This window comes from Cricetulus griseus (genome assembly GCF_003668045.3).
Source record: "Cricetulus griseus strain 17A/GY chromosome 1 unlocalized genomic scaffold, alternate assembly CriGri-PICRH-1.0 chr1_1, whole genome shotgun sequence".
Classification (NCBI taxonomy): Eukaryota; Metazoa; Chordata; class Mammalia; order Rodentia; family Cricetidae; genus Cricetulus; species Cricetulus griseus.
Genome location: NW_023276807.1, coordinates 96389428 through 96403420, shown reverse-complemented (window position 1 = coordinate 96403420; position 13993 = coordinate 96389428). Strand labels below are relative to the sequence as shown.

Here is a 13993-nt window from a genome sequence, read left to right as displayed (position 1 = left end):
TCAGCCTGGTCTGCAAGAGCTAGTTCCAGGTCAGCCTCCAAAGTCACAGAGAAACCCTGTCTCGAAAAACCAAAATAAAATCCATGCTTGCTAAAGATTTGATATGTGAAAGTACTTTCTAGAAGCCAAGGCTAAAAGACATAAAGCTCTTTGTATAATATGAAACAAACACGAGGAGCTCATCCATCCCTAAGAAGCTGACACAAGAGAAACATCACAGGTTGCCTCAAAGGAGGCGGGGCAAAAATGGACAAACTGCTTGTCTGTGAAAAAAGCAACAGCACTAACTACATGAATTCCAGATGTGCCAATTAGTTAACAGGAGAGGCAAAAATGAGCATTAGCCATTGTAGATTGTCTTTGTGACAATGAGCAGGGATAGGTACTCTAAGAAGCAAGAATGTAAATGAAAAGATGGGTAAGCCTAAAACCTTTACCACATTTGCATGCTATAAATACCTCAAACAGAAGGGGGGGGAACAAGGGAGTGAGAATATTCGATGTTTATGGTGGAAAAATAAGAAATGTCAATTTGTTTATAGAGTTCAAAGCCATCAGAAAAGTGTCAAATGTTTTTGCCTGGCATAATATTTATTTTTAAAGAGGCAGCATTCCTAACATAACGAAGTCTGAGAAACCAAGAAGGAAAAAAAGTCATCTAATTTTTAAACAAAGGATTTGAAAGGCAAGTCTGTTCAATACACAGAAACACGGCAGATGTTTCAGGCAATAACTAGGCTTGGTATTTAACAGACTGCAAAAGTGGAACGCTCAGAGCTCCGGGACTAGGCTTGGTGCCTTCAGCACTGCATGTGACACTCAGAGGGCCTCCCTTCCTGTCCTCTCTCCTGCATTCAGTGCCTGCCTGCACCCTGCATTCCATGGAAGAGTCAACACAGCACACTTCGACTCTGTACTTACAGAAGAGTTTACAAAGTCAGGCTTAAGAATCCAGGCTCCCACTGCCATGATTCAGATCACAGCTGTCTGGCTCAAAAAGGCTTGACGTTTCTTATGTCCTCTTGGAAGTGCTATTCTTCCAAGTGTCTCCACAAGCCTTGGGAATTCAGGCTGCAGGCTGACAAGGTTGGCAGAGTCATTCTACAACATTCTACAGATATTTACTAAGTTATAAAATGAGCCTGTAAGTGAATCACACTCTGCTTTTCATCTCCTCCAACACCTTATGTGGAGACTCAGCAGCAATCTCTTGAGCTGTCCCCAGTGGTGGCCCCGACAGCCATGAGCACCTAGAAAGAGCACTGACTGAGCAATATTGTGGAAATCAGAAACCCTACTTACTGCTCTGAAAGTGTCTGGATCATAGCTACTGTGGAGCAAAAACTTGGATTTTACCAGGCAGTCTACACAAAAAAAAACTTTTAAATCAAAATCTGCCTGCAAAATTGACTAACAGGACCCAGATGTCCCTGGTCCACAGAAACCTCAAAGCCTAACCACTCAGACCCTTGAGGAATCGTGGGAAGAGCAACATTGCAGAATACAGGGAGCACTGCAGTCAAAATCCAGAACTGAGAAGTCAGTCCAGGAGGCAGAATGAGAGGGAGAGTCATGACACTTTGCACCAGATAAATAACATAAGAGAGAAAAGTCTCCCAAGGTGCCTCTTCTTGTTTTTCTGGAAGATTCTGTCATACCACTATGTCTCAGGATGGAGAAAAACTGATGGTGGGGGGGGGGGGCTGCTGAGGCAGGCAGGGCCATCACAAGGACATTTTAAGGAGGAAAATAGAGGGAACTGTGGAAGAGGTTGGGCTAGAGATGTCAGGGGGGTCACCTCTAACTGCTTTGGGAAAAAGTTTAGAGTTACCTACGTCATGTGGATTTGCAAGAAAAGAACAGAGGGGTGAGCCAGGCATTTATCTGCCAACTTCATCGAGATCTTCAAGCAGCCTACTGTCCCTATGTGCCTGCTGAGCAACTTGGGGCACATATGAGACTCAAAGGCATTGCAGGAGCTCTCAGCCTGGGCAGTAGAGGCTGAAGAACAGCCAATCAGAGTGTTATCTTCACCAACTTGGTTCACAGGGCCTGTCTGCTTCCCAAAATTAACATCCTTCTCTTCATACATGCCTGCCCACTAGACAAGGGAACCTTTGGGTCTTTCTAATTAACTTACACTATTTTGCGTGGCTTGTAATGAAACCCACAGACTGAATGAAATTGATTTTGGCCCAATTCTTCTCCAAGGTGGAAGGGTCACATCTGGTAATGGCTATCACAATGGCAATGTACAAGATATAGAGAAGGACAACATGTGGCCAGACACAGGAAGCATACATGTATGGGGAAGCATGACCATGCATCCCTCTTGCAGAAGCACTAATACTTAATCACTGAAGTCCATGTGAATGACTCTGTGAATCCTAGTGACTTTCCACAGGCCCCACTTCTCAATACCAAGAGTGTTTCCACCCTCTTCACATTCACAATGGAAATTAAGAGAGGACAAACCATACTCAAACAACATCCATCACCACAAGTGTAATCATGCACAAGCATCAATTTGCTCACCCAATGTGCTACAAGTGAGTGCCATACTCAAGAGCAACATGACTGCTTTGTGCCAGGGACACGCTCAGCACCAAGACACCTGGTCCACAAAGCAAAGCCAGCCCCTCAGCACCTTGGGCTTCCTTCTAGGAGAGAAAGCAAATAATATTCTGCAGCTACTCACTGACCAACCAGGCATTAGGAGAGAATCAGGGCAGCAAGCTACCTTCTGAGTAACTGAGGCTTGTGTAGAACCCCAGAGGATAACAGGAGCTAACCAGGAAGCAGGTATAGCAAGCAACAGCCATGAATGACTGAGCACTGTGAGGGGGTGGGAGCTCAAGTGCCTGGGAAGAGGTGGATCCACATGGGAGGCCCAGCCTCAAAGACCACTCAGGAAAGGAAGAGTGCAGTCCTCCTAAAGGTAACTTTATGGCTTCCCAGGTCCACTCCCTAAGAACAGGCTCAAGAGGGAAGCATCAAAACATGGGAGATAAGTCTCAAAGGAAACCCAGTCTGGACAGTCAAAGGCCAACACAGAGAAACTGACTTAGGAGGTCTACAGCCTGGTAGGGTGGGCACTGGGCTCTAGGAAGGCTACAACAAGCACAGGGCAGGGCAGGGAAACAGAGCTTGGATGAAGATTGTTCTGGCCACAATGTCTGGGAGTAACAGGTTCATCATGTCCCAGGTATCAGGTAATACAGACCTGACAATACAGGGATGCCAGATTGCCCCACTTTCACCTGAGACATGCTGGACCTCCCAGAGGCAGACTGTGCTGCTTTCATTATATTAACAGACTAAGCCCTTGAGCCCTGGTACCCTTTGAAAGTCCACTGCCACTGGCAGTGTGATGACGCCCCTTCCATGCCCATAACATGCAGAACCTACAGCATCTCCCTAATGCATTTCATGTCTGCCTGCCTCTGAGCCACCAAGCTGTGCATAGCAGTCTGTCTCCTATGCCTCCCAGGCCTATCCGGCTGACACCACTGCCTGTGGAAATTGCAGGGTGTTTGATACCTGAATGCACTGTTGAAGGATTCTGGGCTCACACATGCAACCCATAGCACCAGGGCATTTCCTCCTGACACACTACGTTGTCCTCAAACAGAGGGAAGCATTTGAGAGACAAGATGAAACATCTTTATGTGAAGTATTAGCTGCAACAACTGAATTTAATAATAATTTTTGAAAAGTCATGAGAAAGATCAGATAGATCTAAGATTTCTGAAACATAATTTGAGGGCATTAAAGTAGTAATTGCATAATAACAGAATTATTACATTTGTGTATATAAATATGATGCCTCACTCTATTCGGATTGCTATTTAAAAAGAAAAATCACAGCCTGAGTGGCTAAGCAAGATAGCAAACCTATTTCTCATAGTTCTGGTCCTAGAATAAAGCTGTGTGTGAAGGGGCCCCTTCTAGTTTACACAGTGCCTTGTGGTCTGTCACTGAATGGTAGAGGGTTAGAGCACCCCTGAAGTAGCACAGCTCACAGAGGGTCCCAGTGGGGGGTGGGGGCTGTGCTCACGACATCTCACAGCCTTACAGAAAGCCAGAACTTGGGACAAAGTTGTATAATGTCAGTGCCTTCTGAGCCACAAGGCCATCATGCTGGCCTGCACACTTATGAAGGTCTGACTACATTCCTAGGACCTGAGAAACTAAAATGTTTATCTGGGAATGACACACCTTAGCAAACCTTTCTTAAAAAGCGAATGGCAGAGAAGCCTGTTGAACACCTCCTCCATTCAAATACCACTAGTACCACTTTCCTTTTGCAAGCACCTCCCAGTCATGCTCTACCTAAATTATAGTCATGGTAGAACAGAGAGGTGCAATTCTACCAAGTGCCCTGAGTCAGAGTGATACTCTCAAGTGAACCTCCTTTGTGTACAGACACACACACACAGATGTGTACATACACATGCATGCAGTCAGAGGAATGGGCACATCCACACTCATGAAAATCATGTACACATACATTGCCTATTTGTAACCATTCACATGTACAAACAGAACCACATATGTGGTCCCCATTCACATGTGAGCACACGAGCACCTGCAGGCAGGTACACACAACCACATACCATTCCGACATGCCCATCGAAGTCCTCTGACATTTCATGTACCACATATTAAACACATCACCAAATAGAGTTCACAGAAGCTGCAGGACCAGCCTTGAATCCTTACTTCACAGAAGGAACCCCAAGCCCAGGCAAAGACAAGGACAACACAATGAGCATTGTCCAGAGCAGGAAGGATGGATAATGGCTCCCATCTAAGCAGCATACACCAACTGCAAGTCAGAGTCTCAACACTGCTTTGGGTTTCTTCTTGCTGCTCTTGCCCATTGATTCTCTGTGTAAAAGTAACAAAAACAACATGCGGTATTAAGGGTAGTATATTAAGGTAGGATAAAATATATATATTAATGTGTGTATGAAAGTTCCTCCATAAACCAGGCCTCACTATATAAAGAAATATGACTCTTCCTGGGGACAATGAACATGGTGCATGCCAGTCACTGCTGTAGGTGTTGGCAAGCAAAGCCCTTCATCTAAAGAGCCCCCCCCCATCCCCATGCATGATCTGTGCTTGTATACAGGAACAAGACATGTGTGGGTATTAGACATGTGGGACCCCATAAGAGCACTTTCCATAAAGAGTTTCTGGGAGACATAACTCTGATGGGAGTCCCATGAAGCTGAATACAGGCTTTGCACCCACCTTGCCAGCCCCCTGGTTCAGTCATTCTGTGGGTCCTAGCCCTAGATGGGGAAGCAAACTTTGTCTTTGTTGAGGCTGCTGCCCAGAAGAAAGCCCAACCGAATATTGACTCAGCTATTACACTGTTCCCAAATTGCACACAACTAGCTAATGCTGACTCAGGGACCACACAGGTGGAAGCCTCAGCCCCACTTCACCTCAATGCACCTTCTCCTGCCTTATTTTCAGACTTGAGGCTCATATTTAGAGGTACAATTAATTCATTTTTGTTAATATTACTATAGGGGAGTTTGTGGGGGGAACTGTGCAAATGCCATGGGACATGGGTAGAGGGCAGAGGACAACTTTGAGGAGTAAGTTCATTCTTCCAAACTTTATGTGGGTTTTGGAAACTAAACTCAGACCCTCAGGCTTACACTGAGCCCTTTCACCAGGCCCAAGATGCAATTCTTAAAATAGAAGTATTTGTAGAAGAAGGGGGTTAACAGTACAAATAGAACTAGATGGCTTTTTATACACGTTCCTGAATGTGCTAACCCCAGAGAACAGGCCGGGTCTGTTGTCTTCCCTCACAGACACTACAGAGCAAGCTTGATAGAGCAAGCTTGGTGAGGCAGATGACACACTGAGGATGCCACTCTGGTCTGCACACGGAAAGGGCCATTATACTAGGCTGATGGGACCTTCCTGTACAGACAGGACATGCACAGGAAAAGCCTAGTGCTGTGACACAGATCTCATGAGGACCAGGTTACTATGCAGGGCAGGGCAGGGCAGGACTGTTTGTGAACAGGCAAAAAAAAAGTCTGGAAGCCTTCAATGACACATAGGAATAGGTCCAGAACCTAGCGGCAGGGTGGCTTGCTTCTGGTTGGACTCAGCCCCACAAGTACAGCATAGAGAGCTCACAAACACAAAGGACAGTGAACTTGCCCTCCCCACAAGGTCACCTCTGCTAACACACTAAAGAGCTCTGTTCATCCCGTGGACACCAATGACCTGCTCTCAGCTCCCTTCCTTTTTCCTTTAGGCCAACAGTAAGGGGATGGAGATCCCCTGCCTGTTCCTATGGCTGTGCCACTCCCACTGTCCTCCTCAATCAATGAGGGCACGCCTATGAACCATTGCCTAGCTGACATCTTCCTGGACCCCTGTACTCTGGGCATGTCATGGCTTAGAGCCAGGCTAGCCTGTAGGAAACTGCTTCAAAGCAGAATGCAGAAGAGGTCCTAGCATTCTACACCAGCTGCGGGTGGGGGGGGGTGGGGTGAGAGGAATGGAAGCTGGCCAGGCAGGAGTGCAGTGGGAGGAGACACCTGTGGTCAGGGTACTGGACATGGAGACACAGACAATCCCAGCAGGCCTAGGATGGATGGAAACTACTAGGACTCAGGTAAACAGGGGACCCCCCAGGAAGCCTAGGGTAGGAGGAGACAACTGGGGCTCAGATAAACAGGGGAACCCCCAGGAATGACCCAGGTCAACAGGGGGACCCCCAGCAGGCTGAGGTGGGAGGGAACACTTGGGACTCAGGTAGTGAGGGAGATACTCAGCAGGCCTGGGATGGAAACCACAGGACAGCAGTCAGCATGCTCTTTAGTTAGCACTGTGGAGCAGAGCGCATCAAACTGGAATACTACAGGCCAGGCAGATGCCTTTTAACTCTACACAGATCCTAAGAGTGCCACACTCTGAGCCCACTCCTGACTCATTGTGGTGCATCTTCTCTCTACTCCAAAACTTCAGGAGGTCAGAAAGAGAGAAAAGAGCCAGAGTCCTAACACTACAAAGGCCTACCAGGGACACCCTGGAAATCATCCAAAGGAACTGCTGGGGATGGCAGCAAACACTACAATCCCAGCGCTCAGGAGGCAAGCTAGGAGGACAAGAGTTGAGGCTAGCCTGCTGAAAAGAGAAAAGAGAGCCAGGCAGAACTAACACTATAAAGGAAACCCAAAACCTCATAATGGACCAGGCACCAAAGAACAGTACCCAACACACTCCAAAGGCCCAATCCTTATGGGCTTCCTGGACTGTGTGATGGTAGCCAGTCACATTTATTTTGGAAATTTACCAATGTGTAGTCACAAAAGAATTCAAAGTTGCACTAATTGTAACATTTAAGCATCAAGATCAATGTTTTCCACAAACAGGCTGAGAGGTCCCAGAATACAATGAGCCGTAACTTGGGCTGGAGAGATGGCTCAGTGGCTAAAAGTACTGGCTGCTTCCAGAAGACCTGGGCTCAACTCCCAGCACCCACATGGCAGCTCACAACTGTCTGTAACTCCAGTTCTAGGGGATCCAACACCCTCATCTAGACATACATTCAGGGGGAAAAAATGCACATAAAATAAACAAATAAATTACTAAAAAATAAAAAACAAAACCAGCAAAATGGACCCTAATTCAAGAAGAGACACTTCATTTGCATAGGAGATTTGAAAGTGAAACCCTGAAAAGTGTAATGTAGGCTGTAAATGTCCTGACTTGAAGACACAAATTGCCCATGGCAGCCTACTTGCCTAGGGTAATAGCTGGGCTCTTTCTAGAAATTTTCCTTAGGAGTGTGTATCTTTGTAAACATGGGAGGCCCTGCCAGGTGGGGGGTAAAGAGAAGTGCAACAGGGAAATTCCATGACTTAACTTTTGGAAACTCCCAGATAAATGGCTGTCTTCATTTTACCACCCCCCCACACACACACTTTGGGTCTAAAGGGTGAGAGGTTCAAGGGCATGGACTTACCTCGGCAAGCAATCCCTTGACCGTCAATGGTCTGTCTGCACACTCCACAGACTCTGGGCTTTTTAAAGTCCTTTTTCTTAAAACTGTGAGGACACGTGGTAAATCCTTCTGGCTGAAAGAGTAAAGGAAGAAACTGTCAGCCCTTTGGCTCGTGGGGTCTTCTTTTTTATTTCTTTCCTAGGAGATAATAAATCTAGCGAACCTTGAAAGGGGCTGAAAGAGGAGCTTTACCAACCAAACTACAGTTCCTGAAGAGAGCCAGTGGATGACACTCTGGAATCCAGGGGGCAGGGCACCCTCGGTCAGTATGCGCATCTCCCCTGGGGTGCGTCAGGACTGAGACATTAGGCAGCTACCGAGGTGATAAAATGCTCCTTCCAACCTCCAGGCTTACATCATCCACCGCAATAACAAAGTAACCACTCACCCTCCCAGACACAGGCTTTTTCTTGTAGAATAAATAATTAGCAAAGAGCGAAATGAAGTTAAGATATACGGAACAGTTTTCCTTTCAAAGGTGTCCCAAATTAACCACTAAGGTTCAGAGACTCTCAGGCCAATGTGCTCTTATGTAGAGAAGACTGTCCTAGGGTAAGCCTAGGACACACTCGGTGCTTCTTCCTTAACCATGGTGACAAGTATTAGTATGAGGAGATTAGCTTTCATCTACCAAGTTTGTGTTTACAGAGACTAAGGCTCTTAGAAACATTCATCTTTTTTTAAGAAACATCCTTATGCCTATCTGCTGACGACAGTACATGATCAGTAATAACCATGTGGGTATTAGTCAAGACACACACGGAGGTCACTGAACACCCACCAAGATAACTGAAATTTACTGAGAAAAAAAAATGTATCATGTCTCATGTACTCAGTAACAACTACTTTGGAAAAGAAAAAAAGCTTGATAATTTCTTACAAACTTTAAACAGTGTGACAATGTAATTTAAAAAGCATCCAGGCTACAAGAATTACTTTACTTTCTGCCCAGCCCCCAGCACTCATGCATTGTAGTCACTATACTAACTCTTCTAACAGGAAAAAAAAAAACAAAAACAAAAAACCTGTCCCAAACAAGAAATAACCTATGTCTCATAAGAAGAATGGATTTTTCCAAAGTATTGGCAGTAAAACTGAATAGTGTTTGTAAACACACAGGTGCATACTATCTGAGCAGGTCCATGGATTAAAGGATCATACTATATCTAAAAATGCAAGGATAGGAGAGTTCTATGATGTCCACTGCCAATCAAGCACATCTGAGTCAACAGCAGCCATAGAATTCACTGCATGGTGGTATGGGTGGCAACCCTGAAGGAACACTGATTAATTGGGCCAGGCGGTGGTGGCACACACCTTTAATCCCAGCACTTGGGAGGCAAAGGTAGGTGGATTTCTGTGAGTTTGTGAAACCAGCCTGGTCTACAAGAGCTAGTTCCAGGACAGCCCCCAAAGCCACAAAGAAACCCTGTCTCAAACCGCCCCCCCAAAAAAGTTTCATAATTGTACATCGTACTAGCTAAAGTACAAGAGAGGTCAAAAGTGTAGATCTGTATAAAATAATACTCCTAGGAAGATGGGCTAACCTGCTTTTTGGATCCCGGGGGACATGGAACACCATGACAGCAACATTTTTATTTACTTAACTCTGAATTCAGAGGATCTTTCTTCCACTGCTGGTGCAAAAATCTTACCAGAGAATAAATGTATTCTCACACCTAAAATCATGCACAAAATACACAGAACCATTGTTTTGCAAACACTGCAGCAGGAAATAAAGGACAGCAATGGGGATGCTTTGGTCAGCAAATCTCCTCAAGCACCGAGGTGCTCTGAGACTGAAGTAAGGCTGAAGCCCTTCCACTTGGTGATTTGAGGCAATCTTAGTTTATATGAACACACTCTGTGATACCACACAATGACAACTGCTGATGATATACATCCAAACTGCATCCTTGTTCAGGGACCCATGACTGCACTTCAGAGGGAAGAATAAGTTAAGGTGAATTCACTCCCACCACCACTGCTGCTTAAGAAGACTCTAGGCTGCAGTCCAGTGAGATACCTGTTAAGGAAAGCCAGAAGAGTTTCCTACAAGGCACCACAGAATGAAGAGCTGCAGAATCTTTGTTGTTGTTGTTTTTCAAGATGGGATTCCTCTGTCAGTAGCTATGGCTGTCCTGGAACTCACTATGTAGACCAGACTAGCCTTAAATCTCACAGAGATCTGTCTCCCAAATGCTAGAATTACAAATGCTGGGATTAAAGGCGTGTGCCACCACCGCCCAGCGCAGAACTCTTTTATTTTTTTAATGTATTTGTTTATTATGTATACAGTATTCTGCCTGTGTGTATGTTTGAACACTAGAAGAAGGCACCAGATCCCATTACAGATGGTTGTAAGCCACCATGTGGTGATGAGAATTGAACTCAGGACCTTCGGAAGAGCAGCCAGCGCTTTTAACCTCTGAGCCATCTCTCCAGCCACAAAGCAGAACTCTTAAGGTCTGCAGAAAAAACTTCAAAAAGGACCAGTATTGAGGAGCTTATGTGTGCCCATCAAGCATCTAGAAAAAAGTCCCCCACCCCTCCAACATACACCCTATGCCTCTCCAGCAGGTTTAGAGGAGCAGGACCCTGTACATCAGGAACCCCAATTTTGCCCTATTCTACAGGAAATGCAGAGTGACCATGCCTTGTAGAGATTAGCTCTACTTTGAGCCCTTCCTTGGCCTACATAAGCTATTTGAAAAACACTGCCCCAAGGCTGTTACTGCTATCCAGGAACATAACTATATTTCAGAGAAAAAGCACACCAGATACCACAAAGACTATAAAATTTCCCAGAATCCAACCAAGGTAAAATTCACAAAGTCAAAAATTATCAGGCACTTAAGGAGACAAGAATGTAAATAGAATTCATAATTGGAAAAAAATGATGGAAACTGACTGAGACATTAGAATTAGCAAACAAGGACCATAAGGGTGTTATTACAATTTTATTACATGTTATCAAAATGTGACAAGGAAGAAGTAGAGAAAAGGAGGCAGAGAAGGGCTACTCAAATGACAGAAGAAAGAACCACATTGAAACCTATGATTTGGTGAAATAATTTTAAACACTTGTTTCTTTAAAAAAAAAAAAAACACATTTCTTAAAATGAGTTTAAATGGAAGTAGCCTGCATGGATAGACAATGTTGCTCTCCTAAGGCATCAGTTATTTGATGAAAATCTCAGTGCCTGGCATAGGATACCTCCCCTATGAGGTATTGGTCAGGAATGCCCCAGAGATATCCAAAATAATATAAGCAATTGCCATGGTTTATAAGAAGACAGACACATCAAGGACCCCATGTTCATAAAGGGATAACCATGTAAAGACCTGGGAGACGATGGCTGTCAACAAGTGAAGAAAAGAGTCCTCAAAGCAAATCAACCATGGTGTCTGCCCTTCCTCAGCACTGTTAGCGAACGCATTTCTGTTAGGTCACCATTTCTGTGGCATTTGGTTATGCAACCCTCTCTCAGCAATTGACAGATCTAGTTAGGAAACAAACATGGATACAAATGATTTGGATGATATTATCAAACAATTTGACCTAACAGAAACAGAATATTTGGCTCAAGAGCAACAAAACACACATTCTTTCAAGTGTACTGGCATGTTTAGCCATATTGTGGACACAGAACAAGTCTCAACAAATCAACATGCATTCAAGTCCTACTGAAGAAAAGAAATTTTCTTTGACCACAATGGAATCAAAGTTGGGAACATGAACGGCAGTCTCTGGAAAATCCCCAAACGGTTGCAAACAAAATACTACACTTCTAAATAACACATGGGTTAGCCTACATAATCCACAACATACTACATTGTGAAAAGTTGGCTTATCCCAGAAATGCAAGAGTTCAAAACAATCAAAATATCAATCAATAAACTTAAATATCAGAGCTCTGGAGGGTGAGGCAGGGAAATGCCCTATCAAAAACTGTCAAAACTGTCAAAAAAAGCAATTAATAAGCTAAGAGGGGAACCAGCTGGTCTTCTAAATCAGTGGGAAAAATCCACTGACAAAAACCTACTGTCCCTTCCTGATAAGATCTCAAACAGGAAAAAAAAGGGGGCTTCCTCACTTGATCACACGTGGCTAGATAAATCCTTAGTCACAGGAGCTGGGGCGTCCTTTTAAGATATACGACAGGGCAGAGATGGCACTAATCAAGACTTCACATCGAGATTCTAAACAGTACAATGAGGAGAGAAAAGGAAATAAAAGGCAACCCATTTGGAAAGCTGTAAAATAGTCTTCTTCCTGGTAACCTGACAGCCTAGGCAGAAAAATCTGACAAAATCTACAAAAAACAAACAACAAAAACAAAAACTTTAGCAAAGCTGGAGGATACAAGATCAACACATTGTTCTCTCTACAAGTCACCAATGAATTCCTGCAACTGAAATTCAAAAACCTTTACCACTTCCAAGCCTAAGAGGCCATTTCTAGACCTAAAATCTTCCAAACGCTTCAGGTTCCTTGGCTATGTTGACACCACACTACCTATCTCCCTGTATCTGCTATGATATAGACAACACTGTCACAGAAAGAGCTGCATTGGCTCTGCCATCTACATTTAAACTTGGCCACCCTGAGCAAGTCACAACTCCTCTTAAATGCAAAGGACACCCTCCCTCTCCTACTGGAAATGACCTAAATGCTACACACCCAAAGGTATAACTTGGGCAGTTTTAAAAACAACTTGGGTTAGGGTTCACCCCAGACCAATTCAAATCTGATTCCCCTGAAGATAGGAGCAGAAAACACTGGGAAGTGTTTAGAGCTCCCAGATGATTCTCATCTGTGCCTAGGCTGAGAACCACTCTTTCTTACAACCAACAGTATCACTTAGACGAGTACTGTTAAGACACCTTTATTAAATACTCCTCCTTATGCTTGTGTCTGATTGCTTCAAATTAGAGATTGCCAACTTGATAGCAGCCACCCTGTATCCAGAGCCCCGATAGAGTCTGCAATACTCACATTAGTAAGGAACTTACACATCATTATCACAACCTCCACTGTTATACAAATGGAGACTATGATATAGGAGACCTAGACTCCACAGGCAACCAATGAGGGATAAGGCTCACCGTAAGGCCACATTCAGACAGGTACAGGAATTCACCCTTCATCATACTCAGCCTGGCACATACCTTTCTGCCCACCTTGCAGCTCTTTGTTTATAATCTTCTCTCTTGTGCCAGACTTCCACATCCTATGTGTGGGATACCAAGCTCTTTCTCCTTTGTCCACTGTGAGCCCTGCCCAGCTGGCAGACATCAGACCACAGTCTCTCAATTAGGACTTGTGCACTAAATGAACTGGCTATAGTCTGTGGGCCAAGGAGAGATACTGTAACGTTTCATTGGTCACAAACACCTTTATTCCAAGCAAGGAGAAAGAGGTACTGTTTCCCTGCAAGCCTCTTGCTCACTGGTCCACAGTTAGAGAGGCTGCAGAGTGGAACAGCAGATGCACTGTGGTGCCTGCTCAGCCATTTCAATTGCTCAATCCCCAGGGAGTTTATTAAGATAGTATAATAACATCTGCTCACGTGCATGCTATATAACATCTTTCTTGTGAAAGAGGGCTAGATGGAGTTAGGCTGCCCTTGTCTTCACCTGATTCCAGGCTTTCATTTCTCCCAGAAAGGGGGGGGGGGGAGATACAGCAAAGCTGAAGCAGTTGGCAAAGCCAGTTCAGGAACCTAAATTGCATTTAATTGTTAGGAGTCAAACTTTGGAAGAGTAACCAGTAAGACTGCTGGCTCCACAAGGATGTCCAGAGAGGGCCAGTGCAATTAGCCTTGATAGTGAGGTCTCTGGAGGGCACAGAGGCTCGCCATTCAGTGGAAAGGCAAAACCGCACAGGGAACCCACAGCCATGTTCTCTCCACCAAAGGTCACTGTGGCAAAGTAGTTTCATAGTAC

The 13993-nt window shown here is 44.7% G+C and overlaps 1 protein-coding gene across 12 annotated transcripts in view; it reads right to left on the bottom strand.

Moving 5' to 3' along the window:
• The window catches only part of Tns3 (tensin 3), a 257261-nt gene that overhangs the window by 187275 nt on the left and 55993 nt on the right, over nt 1-13993 (bottom strand). For 8 of the 12 annotated variants that reach the window (XM_035452698.1, XM_035452696.1, XM_035452699.1 and 5 more), the window contains exon 2: nt 8006-8117. In XM_035452698.1, coding sequence (XP_035308589.1) covers nt 8006-8117 — 112 coding nt within the window. Of the gene's footprint in view, nt 1-921; nt 1079-4722; nt 4891-8005; nt 8118-13993 lie in introns of those variants that run through there. The other 4 variants (XM_035452700.1, XM_035452702.1, XM_035452703.1 and 1 more) reach the window with 2 other exon arrangements.